The 26,124-nt window shown below is 43.4% G+C and overlaps 2 protein-coding genes across 4 annotated transcripts in view; both read right to left on the bottom strand.

The window, feature by feature from the left end:
• Window positions 1-156, bottom strand: part of LOC120784100 (uncharacterized protein DDB_G0271670-like) — a 3,176-nt gene extending 3,020 nt beyond the window's left edge. Inside the window, exon 1 of the mRNA XM_040117583.1 lies at window positions 1-156. This exon is cut by the window's left edge and continues 3 nt beyond it. Within this exon, the coding sequence (XP_039973517.1) occupies window positions 1-156 (156 nt within the window).
• Window positions 157-26,124, bottom strand: part of cacnb1 (calcium channel, voltage-dependent, beta 1 subunit) — a 31,653-nt gene continuing 5,685 nt past the window's right edge. The window contains exons 2-14 of one of the 3 annotated variants that reach the window (XM_040123451.1): window positions 25,504-25,590; window positions 12,613-12,732; window positions 12,270-12,392; window positions 11,199-11,335; window positions 10,497-10,564; window positions 8,609-8,769; window positions 5,557-5,637; window positions 5,408-5,466; window positions 5,209-5,318; window positions 4,063-4,071; window positions 2,516-2,667; window positions 1,954-2,049; window positions 157-1,821 (exon numbers count right to left, since the gene is read on the bottom strand). In XM_040123451.1, coding sequence (XP_039979385.1) covers window positions 1,537-1,821; window positions 1,954-2,049; window positions 2,516-2,667; window positions 4,063-4,071; window positions 5,209-5,318; window positions 5,408-5,466; window positions 5,557-5,637; window positions 8,609-8,769; window positions 10,497-10,564; window positions 11,199-11,335; window positions 12,270-12,392; window positions 12,613-12,732; window positions 25,504-25,590 — 1,488 coding nt within the window. In that variant the 3' untranslated portion in view covers window positions 157-1,536. Of the gene's footprint in view, window positions 1,822-1,953; window positions 2,050-2,515; window positions 2,668-4,062; window positions 4,072-5,208; window positions 5,319-5,407; window positions 5,467-5,556; window positions 5,638-8,126; window positions 8,156-8,608; window positions 8,770-10,496; window positions 10,565-11,198; window positions 11,336-12,269; window positions 12,393-12,612; window positions 12,733-25,503; window positions 25,591-26,124 lie in introns of all 3 variants that reach the window. The other 2 variants (XM_040123453.1, XM_040123454.1) reach the window with 2 other exon arrangements.

The following is a 26,124-nucleotide window of genomic DNA, read 5'->3' as shown; positions in this document are numbered from 1 at the left end:
CTGCTGCTGCTGCTGGGGCTTTCCCCCCAGGTCGGTCGGATAGTCCCGGAGAGTGCTGCTCCCACCGCACTCTGTCAGAGGCCCTTCCCGCTTCTGCTCCCCGTGCACCAGGTACGGCCCCTGCGGCGAGCCACAGCCATGCCCCACGAAAACCATGCAGAGACACAAACGGCAGAGCAAAACCGACCTGTCAGTCGTTAGTCAGCAGGAGTAGCAGGCAGGTTACACGGCAAAGGACTTAGATGTTCCAGCTGAAGAACCTGTGATACTGAAAGCATTAGTGTTCATGAGCGACATCAATCTTGATCATTAATCTAACACACACGCACACACACATTCCAAGTTTGAACACACACACACTAAGACTTCCACAGAACCAACACATACAGTAATAACACAGTTAGTCAAACAGATTAGTCCCACCGCGTTTTACCAACCTGCAAACTCAAACGCCCCCAAAGCAGTTAACCAACAAGCAGACTTTAATATCTACCACCACAGCAGTGCCACCTGCTGGCTGACTGAACTCATGGCAGAAAACAAAAAAAAAAAAAAAAAAAGGCATGTCACATGTGACTACTGAGTGATTACGTAATTAATTTAACTCTGCACCACCAGATGTTTATACTGACAGACAGAGCTCAATATATTTAATCATTTTATGCAAATGGAAAAATACAAACGAATTTGTTGGATTATTTTTGATGCCAATACAATAACAGCCTTAAAAAAAAAATATAGTAGGAGAGGTTTTCAGCCATCCGGTGCAATTCTTGTCACTTCATTGCCATGATGTTAAAGACGTAAACATCTTTGACAATATGAAACTCAACATAACTGAGTAGGGAGCCGTTAATAAGCCGGGAGTCGAGACAGATCTGATTAGTATTTTGCTGTTAAAATGATTATAAAACCAGAACAGATTAAACTGGATCGAGTGTTAGCAACAGCCTCCGCCAAACTAAGCGTTTCTGTTTGAAGAGGCGGACATGACTTGCTGTTTTCAGGGGCGGTACCATGGCAACACGGAGGAGGACAGCCGACTGGATTCAGCCTCCCGAAGAAGAAAAAGTGCTGGGGAAAGGTGGCCGCAGAGCTACGGAGGGCAGGGTGGGGGCAGCAGATATCATTATACTCTTCATTACGGTGAAACGGAGGGGGCCCCCGGGGGCGGAGGTGCCTTATCGGTTATTCTCGAAGTCCATTAGGGTTTGAGTTGAGCTGCTCGCGCAGTTTTAACGGCGCAGGGAAAGAAATGCTGACCTGCTAAAATAAAGACTAAGCCATTTTACTCATAGGTGTTGTTAAACTAGCTGTTCTAGATGTGGGAAACTGGCTCCTTATCAAGCTTGTTTGTGTGGCAATGTGTCAATTCTTGCATAGGTGTAAGTTTGTGTGAATGTGCATCTGTGTTGTGTTTCTATATACAGCATAAACAGGGGTTGAATGCACCCCTCCTTCAGGGGAAAGAGAACCGGCTGCTGGGTTTGGGTTGAGGTTGAGTCACCGGAGTCCCCCCCTTTTCTCCGCTGGACTTCAGAGAGCGTGTTCCTCCTCTTTCCCCTCACTTGCTACGGCACCGTCCATGTCAGGCCACAGATCCAAATTTCTGCGCAGGGAGGTGAGCACCTGTACCTGAAGGTTGGAGACGGGTTCAGGGGAGGCGGCCAGGGCTGCCGTGGCCATGGTACGGTTGAGCAGAGGGTTGGGAGGGTTGCTGCTTGGGGGGTGTGTCGCCTTCCAGTAGGCCTCCAGGTAGTCAGCCAGGTGTTCGCAGGCGTCCTCCAGCTGGTTCTCGTCCAGGATGATGTCAAACAATTCCTGCAGGAAAATAAAGCAGCTCTTTGTTGGTTGCACAGAACCAAAATGGAATTGCTTTCTTGTTTTAACCCCAACTCTAGGAACTGATAGTTCTTTTATCGCAAAATCAATGGTTTACAAACCAAAACTCACAGGTGGGCACTGAGCCAACTTGTCTGCTGCCACCATCTGCACATTTAGGTGTTTAGCCTGGGACTTCCCCCTGGATTTAATGAGTCTCTGGAGGACCTGCAGGGATATAACAGCACCTTGTCAACTGAAACAAAATTTACTCGTGTTAATGTACACGCCCACTGCTACGCAGTCGCACGCCGTCAGAATTTTAATCACGACTATGGGAAGAAAGAGGGAAAATACAGTATCACTAGTAGTGCCACGGAGCAAAGTTTTTCCATGTTTGTTTTTAGCATGCCTAGCACGGGGACACGGACGGTGGGATTCACATCCTACAGCTGTTTTGAGGCTATTCCACCGCTAGACACACAAATGTAGCAATGCACCCACAATAGCAGTGAAGAAGAGTGATACTTCTACGCACACTATGGATGTAAAACGTTGTGATTTAAAAGTGAATTTCATGAGGAGGGAAATCCATAGAGCACATCTGTCAGGTGTTGAGGAAACGCACGAGTTTTGGCAGGGAGCACTGAATGTAGACATAACAGGACACCTTGGAGGCCGTCTGCTGCCATACCTTAGGTGAGGCTATCTTGATATAGACAATGATGGGAGCGAGGGAGGTCTTGGCCAGCTGAGAGGGGTGGTTGATGGTGTCTGCATCCAGAGCGACCAGCTGGAGAGTGCGGGCCAGCTCAAAGATACGCTCAATCTCGCTCTGTACCTCTGCTGAAGGCCCGGGAAACAGATAAGACATGTTAATACAACAAGACGGTGAAACCATTATCTAAACTACTTCTCCCTTTGAGGAGATACAGCACTGTATATCAGCCATACTTCCTTTACCTTGTGCACAAGTACATAACCGACATGTTAGCACTTAATCATGCATGTCGAAGTTTTAGAGAAAACACTTCCAAGCATATGAATTAGATCGGATCACAGTTAAAGTTCCATTTATGCACAGCTAAATGGAGCAGTGCAGCATCCTCATTCTGTTGCCACCTCCTGACATTTAGCATATCCTTATGTGCTTCTAGGATTTTGTATTTCAAAGTTGCGAAGGAAGGAGGCACTTAAGAATGAGATGCCTGTGGCACTTGGAGGAACTAATAATAAAAAGGTCACAATTTTTCACCATGTAAATAAAACAGAAAAGAAAACACCCTCATCAACAAACAAATGAGGTGGAACATTAGTTTTTGTTAGCGCTACTAAGCACAGCAGAAATTATTCTATCAGGTGAGCCACTCAAGTCTGAGGACTGCTTGGGCGTTTTGTTTTCATTGTTCCTCAACAGCCAATATGAGCTTGTTTTTTAGCAATCCAAGCACAGTTGTGTTTTTATCAGCCTCCTGACGTGCGAGGAGAGAGAGAGAGAGAGAGATTAAAACTGAAAACCAGAATGTTCCCCGCCTGTCTGGTCAAACCTCAGCGCATCCGAGGTGCGTGTGCTGCCAACCCGGCAGCAGAGAGAGATAACGGGGGCAAGGCAATCTACAGAGAAACAGGGCCTGCACACATTTCAGCAGCCACCAGAGGGCTGAAGAATAGAGAATTAGTGCTGGGGGCGAACAAGAAGGCCTCCGCAGAGTGATAACAAACGTGAACTTTAACTCATATAAAGAAATAGCAGGCAAGCTTCCCATTAACCTCAACAAAGACTCGGACTTTTTCAAATTTGGATTTGACTGCAGAGAGAAACTTGCGCGGCCACCATGACTGGACTGAGTTTATGAGGCGAGGTCCAGCTTCTATAGAGGCTATCCCTGGGTATGACTGCACACATGCAGCATAGGGATAGCTCTGTAGGTCACGGCGTGGAGCAGCACGGAAAGTGCTGGCTTCCTCTCTGCTCATTCCCGCTCACGGTTGCAGAGCGGCTACCAGCCGACCTGCTGCCCTCCCACGGATCTGTTCCCCGCTTTGGTTTTGTAATTCTTTTCTTTGTGATAGAGACTACAGGCTGTCACACAGAGGTATGAGGAACAGAAAAACTGACAGGCAAGCAGACAGGCAGACAAAAAAAAAAATGTATGAGCAGATGATGAATATAGTGAGAAGAAAAGGGGAGGGAGGAAGGAGAGAGGCTTCATTGTTTTGTTGGAAGGAGAGCATACGTACCCAGTACGTCTGAATCAAAAGAGGGTGGAGGAAGAAGATGGGTGGTGGGAGAGAAAGGGGGAGGATGGGCAAAGGGCAGAAAAGACAGGATGAAGAGAGAGAGGAGGCCAGATCAGACTCAGGCAGTGAGAGCTGGTATAAAAAGGGAAAAACTTGACACTTTCAGGTCATCGGGTGAAGTACAATGATGCCTAAAGTACACGCTCTGTCCATCTTTATCGCCTCTAACGTGGAATGTCAGGGTTGTAGAAATTACAGAACGGATATTTTGAAAAACCAGTTTCCCATAATCAAAGAAGCCCTCGTATTCATCACATACAAACTGTAAAGTGAACTCATAAGTTATCGCAAGGACTTAAAGAGTTCCTAAGCACCACCCTGAAAATCTTGCTTTTCCTGACCTCCAGTGGTTTGACTCGTCACTTTACTGCCGTGATGTACATCACTGTTGGCTGCAGCTACAGGTGCAAATAAAGCACAGCTCTGGCCACACCCAACCACAGCCATTAGTGATGCTCGGCGTTTTATCGGAGGTAGTGTCCAAATTACAAAATATTTACGTGCTTCTTTCCAAGAGCCTCATCTCCTGCAGGAATGTGAAAATGCAATTTTACTGCTCATAGGTAGTTTTACAGGTTAATGGCAGATGTGTCTGAGCCACATCTGCAAACCAAGCTGCCAATAAAAGGACATTAGAGAAAATAGATCTGGTGATGTTCTGTGTTTTTTTTCTTATCGTCAACGAACCAAATATCGTTCGGACTAATAGTACTCATAGTCTTTGTAGCCAAAGCCTGATATATCTTATTCCTCTGTAACGTACACCAAAAACTATTAATAACACATCAAGGAGCTACACTGTTGATGCAATGGACACGGCCACTGTAGTTTATTTTGAGTCGGTCCCATATACGGTACAACATCCAGCTGCTGTGATTACTCAGAACATGTGCATTAATCCGCAGGTAGAAAAGCACTCAAAGTAATATAGATATGAAACACAGAGTGAAAGATGTTCAGCAACATGACATAATGAACAGAAATGTTTTCCAACTGCCTGATCTCCACTGTAATGTTCTCAAAATAACAAAATAAGATTTTAACTCTTGTCCCTTGCCTGAATGGAACTGAAATATGTTGTCTTACCCAGGCTGGAGCGGGTACTGGAGCGCTCAATGATGGTGTGTTTGCTGGGGTTGTTGAGGACCGAGCGCTTGGCCAGGGAGATGTCCGCCGTCACCCGTGTGATGGATATCCTGTAACAGTGACACGGTGGTCCAGTTGTTACTGGGACAGTGAAGGGAAAACACTTTTAAACCGGGGCGCTACGGAACCGCATTCTCACCTGCCCTCAAATTTGTGCTTCAGAAAGTCAAAGAGCGCTTTCTGCATCATGTCTGTCACCTGGAGATGAAAACATCAAGCATGAGACAACATACAATGGAGGTGAAATTAGGTGTAAAACAGGCGCATGCTGCTAATTTTTCCTCTCACCTCGTAGCCTTTGAGCGACGGCCCGACTAGGATGATGGGTCTCATGGAGGGGACCACGTCGTAGGGGGGGACGTGCTCCATCTGAGCAAGGAAATGACAGCACCGACGCAGCACTTAGTTACACTGCCCTGTTGTGCTTGAGCGTACGCTTTGCAGAGTTCCAAAAAGCTCACACAGATCTACAGTCACGGTTACACTCGCACATGAATCGACATTAACGCAACACAAAAAGTCTGCTTCACCCCTCTGAGCGGTCAGATTGATGGATGGTGAGTTTTGGACACTGGAGCCCATGTGTTCTATTGACCGCCTATGAATGTTCAGAGGCAGGGATCAATTTGTCACTGAAAGCACTCCCTGCTATTTCTTATTCTGCAGTCTCACATAATTAAAGTGTCCATAATTAAACCAGACGCCGGGTACGTCGGGAGAGCTCTTGTGACTGTGCTGTGGCTCTAACACGAGCATCATACCTCACACGTTTCTCTTTTTGTTATGCATCAGCACTTCGGGGAAATTGACAAGTTTTTATTGCTAGTAATTGCTGCAATGTGACATCTACAGTAAAAACTAACTTTTTACATTTGTGCTTCAACTTTCCGCTACTCTAAGAAATTCCTTAATCTAAAATGTATCCATTTTTGCGGGAAATCTAAAATAAACATAATTTTTCTAAATTTTTCAATGCACAAATCTCTGTCACAGCTTTATTTAAGCCATTTACACTTAAAACTGAAGAGAAAAAAAATGAAATATTTAAAATCTCATTAAAATCTCATTTTCACCTGGATTTTTGCATGATTTATTTTCTTCATCAAATTTTCTGCAGTTTGCAATAATCAAAATAAACAGGGATATGTTTCTGGGTTTTTAAAAGATAAAAACTGAATATAAACAGCCCTTTAAATACATTACTGTAGCCTGTGGCTTTCCTTAAGCCATTTACACTAAAAATGGAGAACCCTATAACTGACATGGAGACCTATACAGACCACCCACACAGAAACACCATCCATACTGTACATATTGAACATAAACGTTGGGCTCGTCTGTACATTATGAATCATGAAAGGCATGACTCATCTATACGGACTCCATAAGCATCTGTCCTCTTTAGAAGCCAACCGTTTTTTTCCACTGAGACTGGGGTGAAAACGGTCACTCTGACAACAGAGAAATTGGATGTTTAAAAAAATAATTTTGTCCTTTTTAGATCTGTATTCCATGCACGCCCCGTCCTCTGTGTGAGCTGTGCAGCTCTTCAGGCGGGTTATATAGTGCTAGAGTGCCCCGCTCAACTACATTACATTACATAAAGCGGAGCAACGGAAGCTCATTTCACCTCATTTGTATTCACCGAAGCTAAAAATACATATTTTAAAAGTTTCCAAATGGCTCTTGTCTCTAAAGGGGGCAGAGCTGGAGCACCTAACGTAACGATAGTTTTCGTTGGTCTCGGATAACATGAGCACTGTGCACAATTTAGTGCGGTGGATAACAGGAAGGATGGTGTACATAACATAGTGCTGGATGTTAATTCTGTGTTACAATCTGTTGTCTGTCTGTAGAGTCATGTTGTTACAAAACACTAACGTCAAGATATTGGGGCTCACAACTGCGAGTTTTACAGTAAAAGAAAGAGAAGTTGCATTTTCAAAAATACTGTAAAAGAATTTCTTATGAAAATGAAGGATTTTGTTTCAGGTAAATATTAAAATCTAAATGGAAGGACCATGGGTTTAACTTTTAAACCTGATTTTAAATTAGTATCTTTAACATATCATTATCTAGATAATGCTGCGGAAGTTCTCTCAGAACAAATTTTGTCTGATCCCGGATTACGGTTTATTGTCTCTCTATAAAATCATATCGTTACAAAATATGAATGCTTAGATATTTTGTTTCACAGTTGCCTTGCTTGCATTAAATGATTGATTAAATTTATTAAAACAGATTTACAATACTTACTTTCCACCAGGTAAATACTAAAAAAAAAAATGTCTCAATGGGATAAACATGAGTGGAATTTGGAACGTAATGTTGAATACTTTAAGAAATATCTTTAACATATTATTATTGACATAATGTTTTGATAATTATTGGAATAAAAACTGTGTCCATATCTGTGTCCTTTGCTCTGCAGTCTTAATCCTTAACGTGTGATTCAAATTGCACTGAAAAGCATTTAAAAAAAAACCCCAGTGGATTGTTGGTTACTGTCACTCAAATCAGCCATTATAAATGGACATGAAAGCATGTCAGGATTCATTACTGTTACGCTCTGACTGAAAGCGCCTAGGATGGAGCAGCACCTGCACCTGCACACTGACAGCTGCGATTCAAGATCTGGGAAAATGACAAAGGTCTCATCATGATTTACAAATGATCCCGTCATTACTTTTGTTTTAACGTGTCCATGGAAGCATGAACATGTACTGTAAGAGGTTTCTTCAGACTGACTTCTTTCCACCACAAGATACCACAAGAAAGAAAACGTGAGACAGAGGAAGAGGACACAGAGTAAAGAGTTGAAATGTTAGAGGTTAGTCTTGAGAACAAACAACACTCACCGACTTCTGTTTCTGTTTAGCTGGGCCACCTAAATTATCATTCCACATAAAAGCCAGAAGAGACAAAAAAAAGCACAAAACACAAGAGCACATTTAGTTATTGATAGGTTAGGATTGCGGATTGGGGGGGGGGGGGAACTCCACTGTGGCTTCATTTTAAAATAGATTCAGACTGATATGCAGCAGCAGCCATTTCAGAGTCTATCGTTAGTTCAACGTCTCTCCCACCGGACAAGCACAGCAACAAACATCAAAACATATCTCAGCGTAACCATCACGACCGTGCACGAGGGGCCAAACAATGTTAGATTTGGGAGCTACAGTAGCAGCGGGGACGGTTCAGTTGAGAGTTAGTGAGAGGTGGAGAGGCGAAGGAGAGATTAGACCTGACCACATCCTGGAAGAGTAGGGGGACAAATGCGGGAGGGAAGACGAGGGGAGGCTGGCAGGGTGAGCGAGTTGTCCTGAACCCCTAATGTTACCTTCTTAAAGAAGGGCAGTCGGTGGGTGTTGGCCTGAGGGGATGTTACGCTGCCTGACATGCCCTTGGAGGAGCGAGGGTCACCCTGGGACTCAGGGGGCTCCTCAGCATCCAGGTCGAGGGGGTCAACGTCAAAGGTCACAGTGGACATGTCCACGTGAGCTGATGAGGAATGAGGGCAGGCGGTGCAGAGAGAAGGACAAGAGGACAACAGAAAAAGGAAGAAGTGGAGGAGGAGAGAGAGGAGGGACCAAGACAAGGTGAAGTCAAAGAGGATGAGGGTTGAAAAGATAACAGAGGAGAAAAAGGAATCAAAAGGGGTAGGATAAATAGAAGGAAGAATGTGAGATGCATTCAGAAAGAGGCATGGAGGAAATTGCAAGAGATGGCACACACAAATATTGAAAAAGGAGATGCAGTATGGTTTAAACTGATAATATTGACAAGAGTTTAAAAAAAGAACACATTAGATTACCATGAAGCAAGGCACAGGTGTGGGGTATAATAATGTGAACAGCAGAGGAGAAGGTGAATTCAGTTTGACAAGAAAGCATTCAAACTTAACGGACAGATGTGAAAGAACTGGGTAAAGGAGTGGCTGCAGAGGAAACTGGAAGACAGTACGAGATGGGAAAGAAGGAATCACGCTGGGGGGGGGGGGCTGTGGCTGGGAGTAAAGGGCGCATCAGGATTATTGTCGGCGATGCAGGTGTGGTTGGTATGGGGAGGGTGGGCAGGGCTGGCGGGTTACTTGTTTTGGACATTTAAGAAATTACTTTTTTTTTTTTTTTTTGCCAAGAGTTAGATGAGAAGATTAACACCACTTTGACTGTATGGTGAATATGTAGCTGGAGCCAGCAGTAGGTTAGCATATCTTAGCACATAGACTCGAAAAGGGAGTAAACAGTTTCCTTTGGTTCTGTCCAGTGGTAACAAAATCTTCCTACAAAAACCTCTAAACCTCACTAAATAACACGTTATATCTCGTCTGTTTAATCTGTAAAAACCAAAAAAAAAACAACAGTCCAGCACATAATGCCCTGTGAAACGCCAAACCGTTGGTTTTACATTTCAGTTTTTGTACAGATTCAACAAGGATAGATACAATATGTTAATTGGTGAGCTTTAAAGTGGCTGGTAGGCAGAGCTTGTTACCGATTGACAGAGCCAGGCTAGCAGTTTCCCTTTGTTTTCAGTCTTTGTGCTAAGCTAAGCTAAGCGGCTGTCGGCTCTAGCTTCATATTTAATGGACAGATGTGAGATCGGTAACGATCTACTCAGCTAACTCCCTCACCCGGAGATAAGTAAGTGTATTTCTCCAAATGTCAACCTTTTGCTTTTAGTCACGTCAGCCACTTAGAACTAGGTGTATTAGACGTGGTTTCTATTATACAAGTATTAAGCTCAATTCAGTGGCTCTATTTGATTAACAAAAAAACCCTTCAGGTCAATCAGAGTTGTTTATTTTAGCACTTCCCTCTCTCCTGCTGTCTCTCTGGATATCGAGCAGCCGTTCTGTGTCGTCCCGGCGATGCGCACACAAGCCAGACATACTTATCAAGTTTAATGAGTGCGGTCCATTCTCGGCTCTATTTCAGTCGCGTCCTGTGTGCTAATGACAGACCTCCTAAGACCTCTCCCACTTCACACGGCAAGCCACCGAGACGCGCCGTGATTCATCATCATGCCTGACTAACTAGCCAATTAAAATCTTCATCCAAATATCAGACGCCCGTCTCATCTCGCTCTCTCTCTCTCTCTCGCTCTCGCTCTCGCTCACTCAGGGTCAGGATTGCACTCGCGCCCACACAAACACACACACACACACACACACACACACACACACACACACACACACACACACACACACACACACCCTGTGACCTCACCTGTGCCAGGTGGGGTGGGCCTGCGGGTTCCCGTGGCAACGTCCAGACTTGAGCTTCCTCCAGATTTACTGTAATGGGCAAAACGGACACAGATTATTACTTGGTGGAACTGAGATATAGTACCGTCACAATACCGAATACATGGTGCTCGTTATCTTCAACTTTTTACCAATTTTTTACCTAAATAAATAACACTTTTTGTTGTTTAAACCGATCTTCCCTATAATTAATGCCACGAACAAGCAATTGTTAGGTTTCCTTCTGCATGAGGACAATTATCATCACAATTTGTAGTAAACACGGTGCTGTTGTGACCTTCTGGTAATAAAAAGTGAAGAGAAAAAATTGGGGAAAAGCACGAACCAGCTTCCGATAATGTGCAGAAGTTCATCTAAGTAGTTCAGAAAAAAAGAAAATAAATAAATAAATCAGTACATGAAATGCTTGAACTGCAAAATTTATATTAAAACCTGACCTCCATGATTACTGTACTACTGACACGGCGACCACAGAGACGTACATGCTATAGTGTGTATAGTGTGTAGTGGAATACAGTGACTCACTGCAGTGCTTTTGACTATTTCAGGATGTTTTACATTGCCTGGTGGGTGAAGTGTGACTCAGGTCTGACCTGTTTTAAAAAGTGGGGTTGCCGTTTGTGCCGCCGATGCTGTAGATTCAGAGGGGTTTTTTCATGGTTACCTGGAGCTGAGTCGGTTCTGTCTCATCCTTTGCTCCTGCAGCAGACGGGTGTTCTCCAGTTTGACCGGGCTGGGGATGAAGCCCACCTCACAGCCTTCCTTCACCAGACGCCCGATCCACCAGTCGTTGTTGTACTTCTGCATACAGAGCAGAGAGCCAGACACGAGTAACCAATGATGCACAGGCCTGTTCCTGCTCACACGCATCACCATTTAGCGGGCAACCAGCGCCTCTAGATGTGGCGTCAAAAAAAAGGCCGCTACAAATTATACAAAAATGACATACTCTCCAGAAAGTGAAAAGTGCATTTTATGTTATTAAGTCTTTTGTCATTTAGGTACTATTGTTTTTATTCTCTTAATGCTTTAGAGTACAATATTTATACACAATAATTACACTATAAGACAGCACAGAGTACAAAAGCTCGTCACTTCCAAAGTGCATTATGGCAAGTTGATTTTTGTATTCCTAACATTCATGCCTACAACAGTACATTCATATACACTAACTGACCAAAATCATTGGGGAATATTAGGAAAATTAGAGAGCTAATTTTTTTTTTTGGTTTTTATTTTTTTTTTTTAAACCTTTGCCTTCTAAATTTGGATCATCAAATTCTCCCCGCACTGCAGCTCTTGTTGCTGCTAACTCCTACCAAAGGCCTGGCTAAGGTTTAGGTGGAAGGAGAAAGTAGAGCGAGCTGCAAGAAAAAACACGATCCCTCACTGGCTTCCCAGCCACCATCGCTGGCAGTTGTTTGAAAGGGGCCAAGCCTACAGCCGTACTTTAGGCCTTTTTTTTTGGCCTTTTTCCCCCTCTAAACCATTCAGGTGCCTCACACAGACCTAAGATCATTTACCTTTAGTTCAGGCTAAATAGGCACAAATTTATATTCAAAACTACAAAAGCTACAATGTACATTTGTAGATCAAACGTATGCATCAGTTTGGTCTTCTACTATGTGAAAAAATGTTCTGTACAGAACAAAGTGTACTCTGCCTGAACCTCTATTTTTAAGTGTGTATTGTATTTGAGTGTAAGAGCTTAATTGAGTTTCTGGGAAGTTCAAACCTCTTTAATGTGCAAGAAGTCTTTCGCTTCAAAGGATATGGCCATTCCCTGCACAGGAACGTCGTCACTGGGGCCGGGGTTGTAACCGACATTTGTCCGCACAGCAAACGCCACTGGTTTGGTCTGAAGCAGTGATGGAGAAGACAGCTATCAGTGAGCAGATGGCAACTCGTCAAAAACATCAGACCGAGCTGCTGACCTCACACCGTCCTCCGTCTTCATCGGTGTCACCTTGACACCGATGAGGAGGTTTACCAGGGACAAGACACTAGACACTGATGTGAAGATTATGCATCAATAATTTCCATTAAACCAACACTCGCCACGACAGTTTTTCTCTGACCTTTGCTTTCTCGAGTGTGGCGAGTGCCTGTCTGTCGGCTTCCTTCCTCAGAGCCTCCGGGTCCTCCTCCAGGGACACGTCGGAGTCCGACGGCCGGCTGGTGTAGGAGTCTGCAGAGCCCTGAAGTGCACATTGAGATTACGCACATGAATCAACCCTTGGAGGGAAAAAAAACAGGCAGACTAGACAACTTGGAATTGCAGGATGAACTCAGTGGTGTCTGGGTATATGTTTGAATGTCTGATATCTAAGCTGAAAACCTGTTTGTTCCTCTCTAGGCATTCCCGATGTTCTCCTGTTCCTTTTTTGTCTTGTTTCATATGAACTCTTCTTGACTATGGCTCAGCCTTTGAAAGCTGTTTGTGGTCACAATGTCAAAGCTGTCCCGATGAAGCGCACCTACATAAAAACACAAGAGGGGCCTTGGCCTTCATGCTGCATGAAAGCTGACTCTGTTTAATCTGAGGTGGAGAGGATGCATAAGAACAGGTCGGCATTTCCACTGGCGCTTCGGTGAGGCTGAGGTGTTGAATCTTTTAGCACAGGTACAACAGATTCGGTGTGTGGGCGTGTCAAGTAGTGACAGATAGAGCTACAGAGAAAAAAAAAAAAATGGCCCAAGGACTGTTTATAATATTAGCAAGGATATAAATTTCTCATGAAGTGGCTACAGTTTCCAACACATCCACCACTCTTGAACGGTAACTCGACTCTCTCCTGCTGACCCTCATTCAGACACCCATACCAAAATAAAAAACCCGAGCCCCGTGTGAGCCTGCGGCGTCGGCCCACTGTGCCGTTCAGCAGAGCGCTGTAGTGATGGAGGCAGCCTGAACTTCAGAAGTGTTTGAGTGTTCAATTTTATATAACAATCCCACTTGCTCGCTGTTTTTTTTTTGTTTTTTTTTCCAGCTGACAGGCTGCCTGTCGCTTTGTAGGAGGTGCTGACAAGAATGCGGACAGCTGAATGCGCCAGGCAGAAGAAGTGAGTCACTAGGTGTGGGCTTTTAAAATAGAGGTGAGAATGCGCAACGATGACATACACTCTATGTAACGATGATGAAAAATTCCCTGAACATGTGTAGTCAGACAATACACTCAGTGAGTACAATGACAAATATCTCTGGACTAGGGCTGGGTATTTTTTGAAATTGACTTCAGTATTGGTGCCAATATGATACCGCAGTTTCCGTATTGATATCAAAACAACAAATTTTTTTAAAATTCTTAGTTTTCTGAATATAAACATGTTTTAAAAAAAAAATTCATTTCATAAAATATGCCAAAGTGCTCAATACATGAGTGATAAATGAAAATTTTTTGCCTAATAAAAATAGTGTTTGAAAGGTTTTCTCCGATTTAGACGAGGAAACTGTCAGTGCTACGAAAACATTTGGGTCAGCACCCAAAAAGTATTAAGGTTTGAAACTTGGCCGAAAACTGAATTATTGGTTTTTCTGTGTTTGAATTGTTTTTCATGTTAATTTTTGCTATTTGAAAAGTTTTGAAGAAATCCTTGTTGTTTTGGTCTGGTTGTTGTTGTTTCCAGTCCTACAGGCCTAGTAGTCACTGTAAATGGGAACTCCAAAGATTTTACACATCATAGTCTGTTTACAGGTCTTGGGGAGCACTACTGCATATGTGATAAAAGAAGATGTATGAAACCTTTTGTGGCTCCAGAGAGAGCAGCAATAAATCTAATAAACTGCCTTCAGTGATATCACTGGAGGCAGTTTGGAGGCAGTTGGGGCTTGAGGACTAAAAGTATGAAAATGAAAAAAAAAAAAAAAAATCTGTTGGTGTGGAGTGAGTGGGAAGGAGTGAGGTTACCAGGCCTCTCTAGCCCGCTCATGATCTCTGCTTGAGGCCAACGGCTCCAAGCCACAGTATGTGCTGCCAGCATAACACACCTGAATCACTGAGCTAACTGTCAGCCGCGGGGTTGTATTGTGGGTAATGAACGTGCCGGGTTTTTACAGGAACAAAGAGTGCGTGGAATAAAACAGACTATGGATCTGGTTCTGCCGCATCAATCTTTATCTTTAAAAAAAAAACAAACAAAAAACAAAAAACTGTACATTGTGAGTCCAACTTTTACTTTTTCGAGTAGTAAGATTTGATACTCAGCCCTACTCTGGCTTCTTACTGCCGACTTGCCGTCATTTGATTGCGTTGTGTTTTTTTATTTGTTAGCAGTTCTTATTTAAAGATGAAAACAAAGTGTGAGCTGTCCCGGTGTCCTCGTAGTTAAGAAGCATATCATACTAGTGCTGTGCCCCCGGTTCGATTCTGCCCGTGGACCTTTGCTGCGGATCACATCCCCCTCTCTCCCCATGTTTCCTGTTTGTATTTCAACTGTGAGCATTGAACAACGGCTAAATGCCACACCATGTTTCCTTTTTCAAACAAAAGGCGAAAACAAATCAAAAGAACAGTAACTGGTTGCAGTCCTCAAACACAGACCTTTTTCAAGAACGAGGGGAAGAGAACTCTTTTGAAGAGAACAAACACCTGAGTTGACCCGAAGGTCCAAATATGCCCAGAGAGAAACACTGGCAGTGTGAAAGAGTGAAGAATCTGTGTGGTTGTCAGTGTTTGCATGCGCCATTATGCGTGATTAACGCTCCTCTACGCCTTTGATTACGATCCCTGCGTCTCCGTATAATTTGAAATGAAAAGACAAGCACAAATGTTGATTCTAGCCCTGCCACCTGTCGCACTGAGGCATTCTGTGACTCGGTAACACGCCAAAACGTAGACAGTCCCTGTTGCCAAGGCGATGGCTTGCTACTCCTCGCGTCCTCAGGCATTCGCATACCATCCCCACTTCCTGTTTCATTTACTCAAAACTCACAATGCGATGCGCCCACATCCCAGTCAAGCAGGAGGAATGATCCTGTGAGCGGCATGCAGCATCTCATAGGGACAGTAACAGCCGCCCCCCCCCCCCCCTCCCACTTACCGTCTCGGAGTCATCTTCTGAACCGTACAGGTGCATCCCAACATTGAGCATCGAGTAAGTGAAGGTTAACAAACCTTGACGGGGAACCCACGGGGATGTTTTTTTTTTTTTTGTTTTTTTTTTTTTAGAGAAAAAACAAAGCCGAAAGGACGTCTGAAGCAAGTTGGGACCAACCCGCTCGGTGCAACAGGCCAGCGATGCAGTAAAATGTAGAGTGAGAGAGAGTGGGAGGGATAGGCGATGATTCTGTGCGTGTGTATATTTGTGTATGGACAAATGCTTGTATCTCTGAGTCATTCTTACAGTTGATTCACGTCACACACACGACCAGAAAAAAAAAAAAGAAAAAAAAAAAAAGAGGCAGGGAAAGAAGAGACTGAGAGGGATAGACAGATGTATGAACACAGACACAAAAGTCAATACTTCATAAAAGAAAAAAAAAAAAGGAAAAAAGAGGTGAATGTGGATCAGGCAACTAATCAATAACCTCTCCTCTAACATACTGATAGACTGAGAGAGCAACTGAACAAATTTACTCCACCTTTTCATTCCAACACTCTCTTTCCTTCCCTCTCTGGGTTGTGACTCTAATTTAGCTGCTTGCTTCACTTCACATACAGCTCCTGTTCAAAATAGCTACAGGCCACCTGATGGCAGAGCTGCTTTCCTATTGGCAGTGCCAGACTTGGAGACCCCCGCAGTTTCATAGTAACCATCTCTGCAGCTTATTACAGGCAGCCAGTTAGAGCTGCATCAGGAAGGAGATAGAAAGAAGATATGGTAATCAATAGTAAATAATATACCCAGAAGGGAAATCAGCGGTGGGGAAATTGCATAAAGGCTTTTCAACAGGTGATCAATGAAGTGTTTTCTCACACTTTGTGTGTCACAGCTGTGAGGCCACAGTCTGGTCTATAGGCTGGAGACTAACATGGCAATAACGACATCATGACAATTTGGGGAGTTTTTTTTTTTTAAGGGAAATATCCACATTTTTACTAACACAACTACCAGACTGAAAGTTTTCTACATTTAAGTGGTAAAATCCAAACTATACGGCACCGACACAGGCCACAGAAGGTAAAGAAAGGGTAGAACACAAGAAAGGTGCAAGAGGTAAGGCCCAGTAATTATCGTGAAAATGAGGCGACTGTGTTTCTCCTCCGTTCTCCGCAAAGTGGCTGCCACCATGATGAATTCACACCTGCTTAGCAATGATATTGAATAAATGGAGGTGAAAGGAGGAGAGCAACAGAGGGGGGGGGGGTAATGGAATAAGGAGCGAGGGTGGGATGGCAAAAGACAAGTGCATTGAATAATGAGGGTTGAAAAGAGTCACCCTGCAGCAAGGGAATGAGTTAACGTTGTTTCTTCTGATGCAGCGGTGCCTTTGTAAATAGTTTCAAGAAAAAGGGAAATTGGAAAAAAGGGAGATGTTGGAAGCGGTAAAGCAGATCTGCTTTTGGAATCTGCATAAGGCTTAGTAAAGACTGTACGTGTATTGATCTGGCATTAATATCGTACAAGTTCAATGCACGTTTGTCCCTTTTTATCATCTCTAGAAAACACAAGAAATGATCACCACTGTCTTCCTTGTGTCACACGACAGGGCAGAGGTCAAACACTTTAATCTGTTTCTGCCACGAACAACGGGAACATCGCAGCAGGTGTTCTCAGACTTCACAATGTATGACTAAGAAGTGATTACCACCTGAGAGCTAGCACACACTGCGAGCCCCTGCCCTGATAATTAAACAGATAAAAATACCTTCAGACTTATCAGCTCAGATGATGTGAAAAGAAAAAAGAAAAAAAAGAAGCGAGAACACTATCCTTTTCCTATTTGCTTTATCTCCGAGTCTCCTCTGGTCGCAGTCATCAAACATTTTAGAGAAGAAGAACAAAACATCTTGTCTCAGACAGCTGAGAGCTATCCAGAATGCATTAGCAGCTGAGCCTCAGCTCCGCTGTATATTCAGATCACATCCAGAGTGAGATTTGCTCAGTGAAGACAGGTAGGGGGAAAAGAAAAAACTGGAATAAAAAGGGGGAAAGAAAGGGGGAAATGTGTCTCGCAGGACAGGCAGGTGTACAAACTGAGGCTTCGCAAAAGGACAGATTCCCTGTCTCATGCTCATGGCCGGCGGCTGTAAATGGCCATATTCCTTTTCTCTGTCACAGCAGCGTCATGGCAACCAGCTGAACGGCGTGTGAGGTGTGTGGAGATGACCAGAAAGATGAGTCATGTACTGAACTCACCAGAAATCCCCATTATCACAAACGAGCGCAGAGGAAATCCAATAACGAGTGCAAGTTCCTCCATTATATTCTGGGGATTAGAAACTCAACAAGTTTAAATACTATATACTAAAATACAATGCCAGTTAACTGCACTGTAGCTTATTTGAAGAATATAATAGTTGTCATTTAACAAAACATGTCAACCTTCTCACGGCGTCAGTAATTAAATGTTGCGTTAACACAAGCAGAAGAACACTGCTTAAATTAAAAAATAAAAAATATTAAAAGAAGTTACGATGTAGATCAAATCTCAAATTCGATCAAAGAGTAAGTGAACGAGAAATCTGGCCAAGTTTTCAGGGCCGACTTCTTACACTTGATATTTTATACAGACTCGGTTCTATAGACATGTTTCGGTCAGTACTGGAAAAGTACTCAAGCTCAATGCCCAGCGATATTGGTAATATATGCAAAATTACGTGTAAAGTAGAGGTGAAACAATTACTCGATCAACAGAAAATGAAACGGAAAAATTTCTGATAATGTGTTAATCTTTTCATTCATTTTTAAGCATAACTTTCAGCAAACATTTGTGGTTCGAGCTTCTTAGATGTGAGTATTTGCTTGTTTTCTTAGTCTTTGTGATCATAAACTGCACCTTTTTTGGCTTTGAACTGTCGGTTGCACAATTGCAATTTCAAGTTGTCACCTTGGGCTCTGGGAAATTGGGATGGACAATTTTCTGACATTTTATAGACTAAATGATCAATCAATAATGAAAATAACTGTTAGTTGCAGCCGTACTATAAAGTAATCAAATTAATGACTGATGCAAAAACAAAACAAAGCAAAATCTTCTAAAAACAAAAAAAAATCTTATTTTGTTTAATTTGGACAGCAAAAAAATTTTGTGAAACAATAACATGTTACAATCACCACTTACGGAAATAATTAGACTTTTAATAAACACTTGATTAGCAGAGACTTAATCAATGACAATTATGAGAATCGATTGATTGTTTAGGTCATTTATTAAGCTAAAATGCCAAACACACACTATTTCAGACTCTCAATTGTGAGGATTTGCCACTTTTTCGTGGTTTTATATCATTGTAAACTGAAAATCTATAGGTATAAGTAGCCACCTTGAGTTCTGGGAAACTGTGATGGGTATTTTTTTCCTATCATTTATACACCAATCTATTTTGAATAATTCGGTACTGGATAGTAAAAATACTTGTTAGTTGCCGTCCTAATCATCATGCTACAATTCCACTCAAAGTCAAATGGTAATATCAAATTACCGCTCAGCCCCGCAAACACTGTAAAAGAGAATATGTATGTTGCTCTGTATACTGTCACTTGCTAAAGCACAAGATCCAGCCAAGGCCTGTTTGGGACAGGGGGGACAGCAGTGAAAGAAGCCCCCTGAAATGGCCACGCCGCTGGGACGGCTGAAAGGCAGAGCACATAGCAGCACAGGCAACCGGTGGGACTGGAAGTCTAATTAAAAACACAGCGCCTTTCCAGCAGCTGCGGCCCGGCCCAAAATGGAATCGCACGGTGCAGTCAGTAGAGGGGGAGCAAAGAGAGACACAGACCAGGGGGCACAGCACTATCAGGACACCGGCAGCAAGTCATATTTTCCAGTCATATCTCGGAGCAGAAGTGTCTGCTGAACTTTCAAAACTCAATCCACGTACACACAAGGGAAGAAGCTCATTCATACACGGATTCTACATCAGGCAGACGCAGCAAAAAGTGCACAGCTTGTATATTTATCCAGATCCTTCTTACCAAGACGGGCCTTTGAATCCTCTCGGTCCTCTCCATACCTCGTTTGCCACGCTCGCCACACCACGGCAAGCCAGGGGGGGCAACGCAGACAGAGCTAGGTGTGTGTGTGTGTGTGTGTGTGTGTATGTATGGGTAAGAGATAGTGGCAACTAGTGTGAGTATCTGTCAGTTAGTCTGACAAGTGCATAAGTGTACATGTGTGTGTGTGTGTGTGTGTGTGTGTGTGTGTGTGTGTGTGTTTGTAAGTGTATGTGTATGTGGTGTGTGTGTGCGCGTTGTGTGTGTATGATAAGAGAGAAAGCCAGAAAAGAGTGCCGTATGCGTGAAACCAGGAGAACGCTCTCTTAACCTCCAACCCCTTCACACAGACGCACACGCCCCCCCCCTCCCACCTCCACAACCCGGAGGAACGTGAACCTTGTGTAGAGGAAGGGAGCTGGAGCTGGCCGGGGGTCGGGTTGCAGGACTTGTGCTACATTTGCAAACTGGGGAAATATATTTAGCCCCGGCTGGCCAGAAACAGGGACGTGAACACACTGAGACCCAGAAGGAGGCTTGGTATGCAGCCGTCAGCCATTCAATGCCCCGGCTGACGTGAGAGAGGGCTGTGGCAGCGCCCAGGGAAACCCCCCCCCTCCCCACCCCCTCCTCTTTTCTCTTTGCTTCATTCCTCTCGGCCTCTGTCCTGAGCTCACTCTTCCCAACCCCTCTCCCTGTCTCTTTGTCTCCCGGATATCAGAGTATCAGGGTATCAGATGAGGGATTAATATGGATATGAGGGCAGGAAGAAAAAAGAAAGGGGGGGTCAGGCGTGCAACAGCAGTGAATTGAGGACATGAAGCGCAATGATCGGGGCTGTAACACTTTGAAGCAACTGTCGCTCGACTACTTAAGCCTTTGAAGCATCCGCTGGACAGTTACCGCTCAAAATCCATTTATATACCAACTACGTGTTGAATATCATCCAAAATGATCAGCTACTAATATTCAATTATAAATATTTCACTGATTACTTGCATATTACTGCAGAACCGTATACTATGGAAATTAGTATATGGTTTGGACCTGGGACAATGTTAAAAGGGCTAAAGGAGGACTGTCTACAGGCAGATCGGTCTGGTTAGAAGGGTGGCGGTGGTGTCGGGGGAAGTCCAATTCGTCCACTAGAGGGCATCCTCTGACATAATGACAGGGGCTTCTCCATTGTTACAGACCTCCTCCTCTTTTGTTAGTAGCTGATGACACGACAGTCAGCTGGGACAATGAAACAAAGGAGCTGCTAACAGGCAACCAGGCCAAGACGCGATCTTCTCTATGGAGCAATGAAAAAAAACATGGATGGATCTATATTCTGGTATGCGGGTGACAGAAATCAGTCAGCGGTTGGGTAACATCCCTGGTAACCGCAACAGAAAATTTGAGTTGTTCCATTTCTAAAATGCCGCTTTTCCCCACGGGGGTTTTGAATTTACTCAAAATAGGGAAAACTTTTCACACGTTGCAAATTGAACATCTTAAATATCCATTCTACGTCGGTATCACTTGACTGTTTACGGCAGTTTAAGCCGTTATTAGACAGGTCACAGTAGACGGAAAATTAGGGTGGAGAGAGTCAGAGCCTCCCCAGCCGGACATGAGCCAGGTGCTTGTTTCACAAATACAATTTGTGAGTGCTGCTAACATGCAGATTGCAAATGGTCGCAGGGTCCTGTTTCACAAATGACTACCACTGACAAATCGGGGCTATATCTGCAAGGGCTCTCGCAAGCTCATACATGGATCGGAAGTATGGTTTGGATTAGGCAATTGATTGAAATCAGCAAATTATCTCCTGTTGCAAACTGCAGGTTGCATGTTGCGGATTTGTTCAAATGGACCTTGCAGATCATTGCACCATAACCCACCAAGGCCACCAAGGTGCTCCCCTACAAAAACTATTTAAATTTGCACTGAGTGTATCTTTTATATTAAACAGGTTTAGATTGATTAACTGTATTGATTGCTGTAGCCCAGTTCTGAGGCTCGATCCCTATTTTAAAGACTCCTCAGAATGCGACAGAGAAATAAAACCTTTTTTTTTTTTTTTGTAGCTCAGATTCAGAGCATTTATGCAATCCTTATCTCTCAATCCAAATCTCTAAATGGGGAAATGTCGTGTGACAATGCTGTATTTTCCAGGAAATGGTGGTTGTCAATCACTGGTAAATACATTAGATTTAGTGGACAACTGAAAACCCTGCTGCAGTCTAATTGTTGACAGCCAGGCATTAACTCTGCTGTTGGTTCTTGTTAGCAGCATGAATATATTGTCGATTACAGGGCGGTACAGAAAAATGGAAGTTACATTAATGTTGTATGTTTGATAATAAGCTTGCTACACTATTCTCGGCTCATCTATTTTGCGCCGGCGATGTGCTGAAGAGAAACGTCACATCTTGCAATACAAATTTCAGTAACCACCGTCTGCAATTTGAAGGAACCTGTTGGTGATAAACCTGGAGTTGACGAGGAGTGGAATGGACCATTAGTTTTGGTCTCTTTGACTCCTGACCAGCTCATTTGTAGAAGAGGATCAGGTTCAGCTTGGCCTTCAGATGGTCTCCTCTGAAAGACCATCTTTGTGGGCCAAATCCCTCAGAGGATCCAGCGGCTGAACTGGGACACAGCTGTCATGCGATCATCATAACAAACCTTCGGATTTAATGAAACATTATAATGCTATAATGTTGTGTATGACTGTGTTTTCTGGCTGCTAATGACATGGTGATTCCAGCAAGGTAAATATGAATTCTGAAGTAAAAACATTAATTTTTTTTCTCACCGACAACATCACCAAATACCACTGGAACAACGGCAGACAAGTTGCCTACTTTACAGAGCAGCAGCATCAGCAGACAGTCTCTGCCTGTCTTCACACACCTGAAGACGGAGTGTGTTTTCGTTGTACTCGACCCCGCCCCTCCCCAAACACACAAACACGCACAAACACAAGCCCATCTAAACATCCTCTCCTTCGTCTCTCCATCCCACTGTGCCTGCACACAGAGGGAGAATCAGTGGCCCGGTTGCCATGGAAACCATGCCGAGTGTACCAGCCAGCTCTGCCGTTGGCTGCTTGTGGCTCTCGTGTATTTGTGCGTTTGTGTGTGGTGGTGTGCACTTGCGTAGGTGTGTGTGAGACTGTAAAGCCTATACAGGGCTCTGCTTTGAGTTGTTCAAGGAGAGGCTAAAGCAGGCTATATGTACAAAAACCTATAGGGCGCCTGCATGTTTCCTTCTAAGCCAGTTTTTAAAATCTTAACAAGGTTTAAGGAATTACGTTGTTGTGTAGTAACACTAACAGACACTTCATACATTAAATAGCTGAGTTGCTACATTCATTTTTGGAATATGTGCAGCATTTCAACTGTTTAAGTCCCTGCTCCTTCCGCCGCCAATCTTAATGAGTGAATGCTGAGCAATAGCATGAGAGTGGGGAGGAGATTTATCTCAGGAAGCGTTAAATCACCCTCACTACGGGTAGTGAGTTCCTCATAGAGAGTGAGCGATTATGAATCCTGCCTAACCTGCAGGCCCCAGTGCACCTAGTCCTTCAACAGCCAGAGTCGCAGAGTTAATGAAGGACAAGGCGGTGGGAAGGGTGATGTGCGCAGGCGAGGATCCAGCTAACCTTTAGAAACCACAGGAGAGTTCAGCTTCCCGTGTTCACCAACAGCGACGGGATTTTTTTTTTTTTTTCCTTTTTTTTTTTTTCTAAAGCAACACCAGCATTGAACAGGTAAATGTCATTCGGCACAGGGCAAATCATTTCCTCTCACAAATGAAGAGGTCAGACGGAAAAGGGGGACTCATTTAGCTGCGACACAGCTTGGCTTTGTGAAATGTCATGTCCAGAAGAGAACTGCTCTGTGGGTCGCAAGTGTGAGGCCTTCAACCCGGCCTCCCGAACTCCCCGAGGAGACGAGATGTTCCTGCCTGACGAAGAGGGCCTTCTTGACCCATCCTAAACAAGAAAATGAATCTCTGTTGCTGGACAACTGACAGGTATTATTAGCTCTTTCGGACAGAGCCAATCAACGCATCTACATCTGCAGAGCGGGCTGGGATCAGGGTCAGAGGGGAGAAGTGTGGGGGGTAAGTCTAACAATTGGGGACTGGTAATCACTACCAGGGCCCTGGAGGCATCTCTGCTGCTGTCTCTCAGCTCTACCTCTGTGACGATGAAGCCATGTATAGCTGTAGTCACGAGGGTTTTACTGAGGGAGAGAGCACTTCTTGACCCGTCCTGTTACCGGTGATATCATCAAAGCCTTATCAATGTGTGAGATACAGAGCAGTGTGCCGGCTGCCGTGACACACATAGGTGGTGAGAGAAAGATACGCTCTGTTCAAAGAGAAGAAAATAAAGGGTTTTAGTTTTTGGTTTTCATAGCGGAAACATCGGCAAAGAACTGGGACGTGGCAGATTAACTGGGGGGAAAGCTGACATGGTAATAACAGAGAAAATAAAATCACTAACAATGGGGCAAATGAAATGCCTTGAACTCTGCAGATGATCAATTTTCCGCTTATCGTAAAAGCCAGAAAGTTTATTTTTCAAAGATTATTTTCATTCTTTCGTCCTCCTGCATGCATGGCTTTACATCTCGTATTCATTTGATAATCGTTCTCTTTACTCTAGGAAGTGAGAAGGAGATTTTAACCGTTAAACTAAATAATAATACAAACCTATGCCTAAACCTACAGGAACCAAAAATGTTTGTAGGTGTAGGAATGAAGATCATTTACATTATTGAGAAATATATAAGAATTAACAAGAGATTTAAACAAATATGATTTAATGTTTATTTAATGGATTTTCAGATATATATATATATATAGAGAGAGAGATATATAGAGATATAGATATCTGAAAATCTGAAAATTATATATATATATATATATATAGAGAGAGAGATCCTGTGGGTCTTTCAGATCCAGGCTGACAAACTGGTGATGGCTAACCAACCAGACATCGTGTTGATCGACAAACAACGGCAGAAGGCAGTAGTGATAGACGTAGCGATCCCAAGCGACAGCAACATCAAGAAGAAGGAACACGAGAAGATCGAAAAATCCCAAGGGCTGAAAGAGGAGCTAGAAAAGATGTGGGGAGTAAAGGCAACAGTGGTGCAAATGGGGGGCTGTGACCCACAAACTGGGAGAATGGCTCCAGCAGGTTACGGGTACAACATCTGAGGTCCTAGGAACAGCTCAGACACTGCGCAGAACCCCTCAAACTCCCAGGCCTCTGGTAGAGGACCCGAGCTTGAGGAAGACACACCACCACCCCCCGTGAGAGGTAGATTTTTTTTAAATACATAAACATACATACATATATATATATATATATATATATATACATATATATATATATACATATACATATATATATATATATATATATATATATACATATATATACATATATATATATATACATATATATACATATATATATATATACATATATATATATATATTATTTATACACAGACCTACACACACACACACAAAAACCCACGTATTTTTGCTTGATAAATGACTCAAACGATTCATTGATATCAAAAATACCCAAATTGTTGGACAATTACTTTTATATCGATCGACTTCTTTGTGTATGAGAATTGTAAAAGCTGCATATGAAAAAAAAGAGTCACAAACAATCACTTTAAAGTCTGCAAGGAGATAAAATTATCTGTAGGATGCAAATGTTGATAAGAAATCACCGAAAATCTCAGCATTAAAGTCCCCACTTTGACTACATTAAACTTCCACATGACTCTTCATTAAATAAGATGAGAGGGACCCTGATTAGCAGTCTGAGGGAAGGATTAAGTGTGAAATGTTACCTGTCGGACAAAGCTGTTCGAGGTGGTGTCAGAGGAGGTGCTTCCATCTGAGCGCTTAAATCGGCTCTTCCTCTTGGCGTACTTTCCCTGTAACCAGAGAGGTTGTAGGGCGGGATGGAGGAGGGTTCGGAAGGAAAGAAGAGAAAAACAAACAAAAAGTTCAATAGTGCTGCTCTATTATAATTTATCATGACATATTTCTTAGAAAACCTTGTTTCTGTAGAGCACGATAGCCATTACCATTTGGCATGGCATTTGTTAAAAGCCTCTGAATATTATCGGGCAGTCAGATAAAGCCAGAGGTACAGCAGCATGAGTCCCGGACTGCAGAGGAAGTCGACCAGAGAAAATGTGTCCATGGACAGTCTTCATTACTTGTCATTTTTCATGTTCTGATGCAAACTGGGACCTTGTAATCCGATTGGCGGACCCCTGGCAAATGGCCTATCCGGGTTCGACAGAGGCCACACCATGCATTATGAGCACACTCTGCCCACATCGCCATGGTTACACAATGCCGACTAATCACATTTGTTGGCAATCAGGAGACAGGCTGTGTTGTTCTTCCAGTGTGATAAAAGCAGCTGGTTAGAATAAGGCTTAGAGAAAAAAAAAAGTAAA

This window comes from Xiphias gladius, chromosome 3 (genome assembly GCF_016859285.1).
Source record: "Xiphias gladius isolate SHS-SW01 ecotype Sanya breed wild chromosome 3, ASM1685928v1, whole genome shotgun sequence".
NCBI classification, from domain to species: Eukaryota; Metazoa; Chordata; class Actinopteri; order Istiophoriformes; family Xiphiidae; genus Xiphias; species Xiphias gladius.
This window is presented reverse-complemented; position numbering and strand designations above follow the sequence as displayed.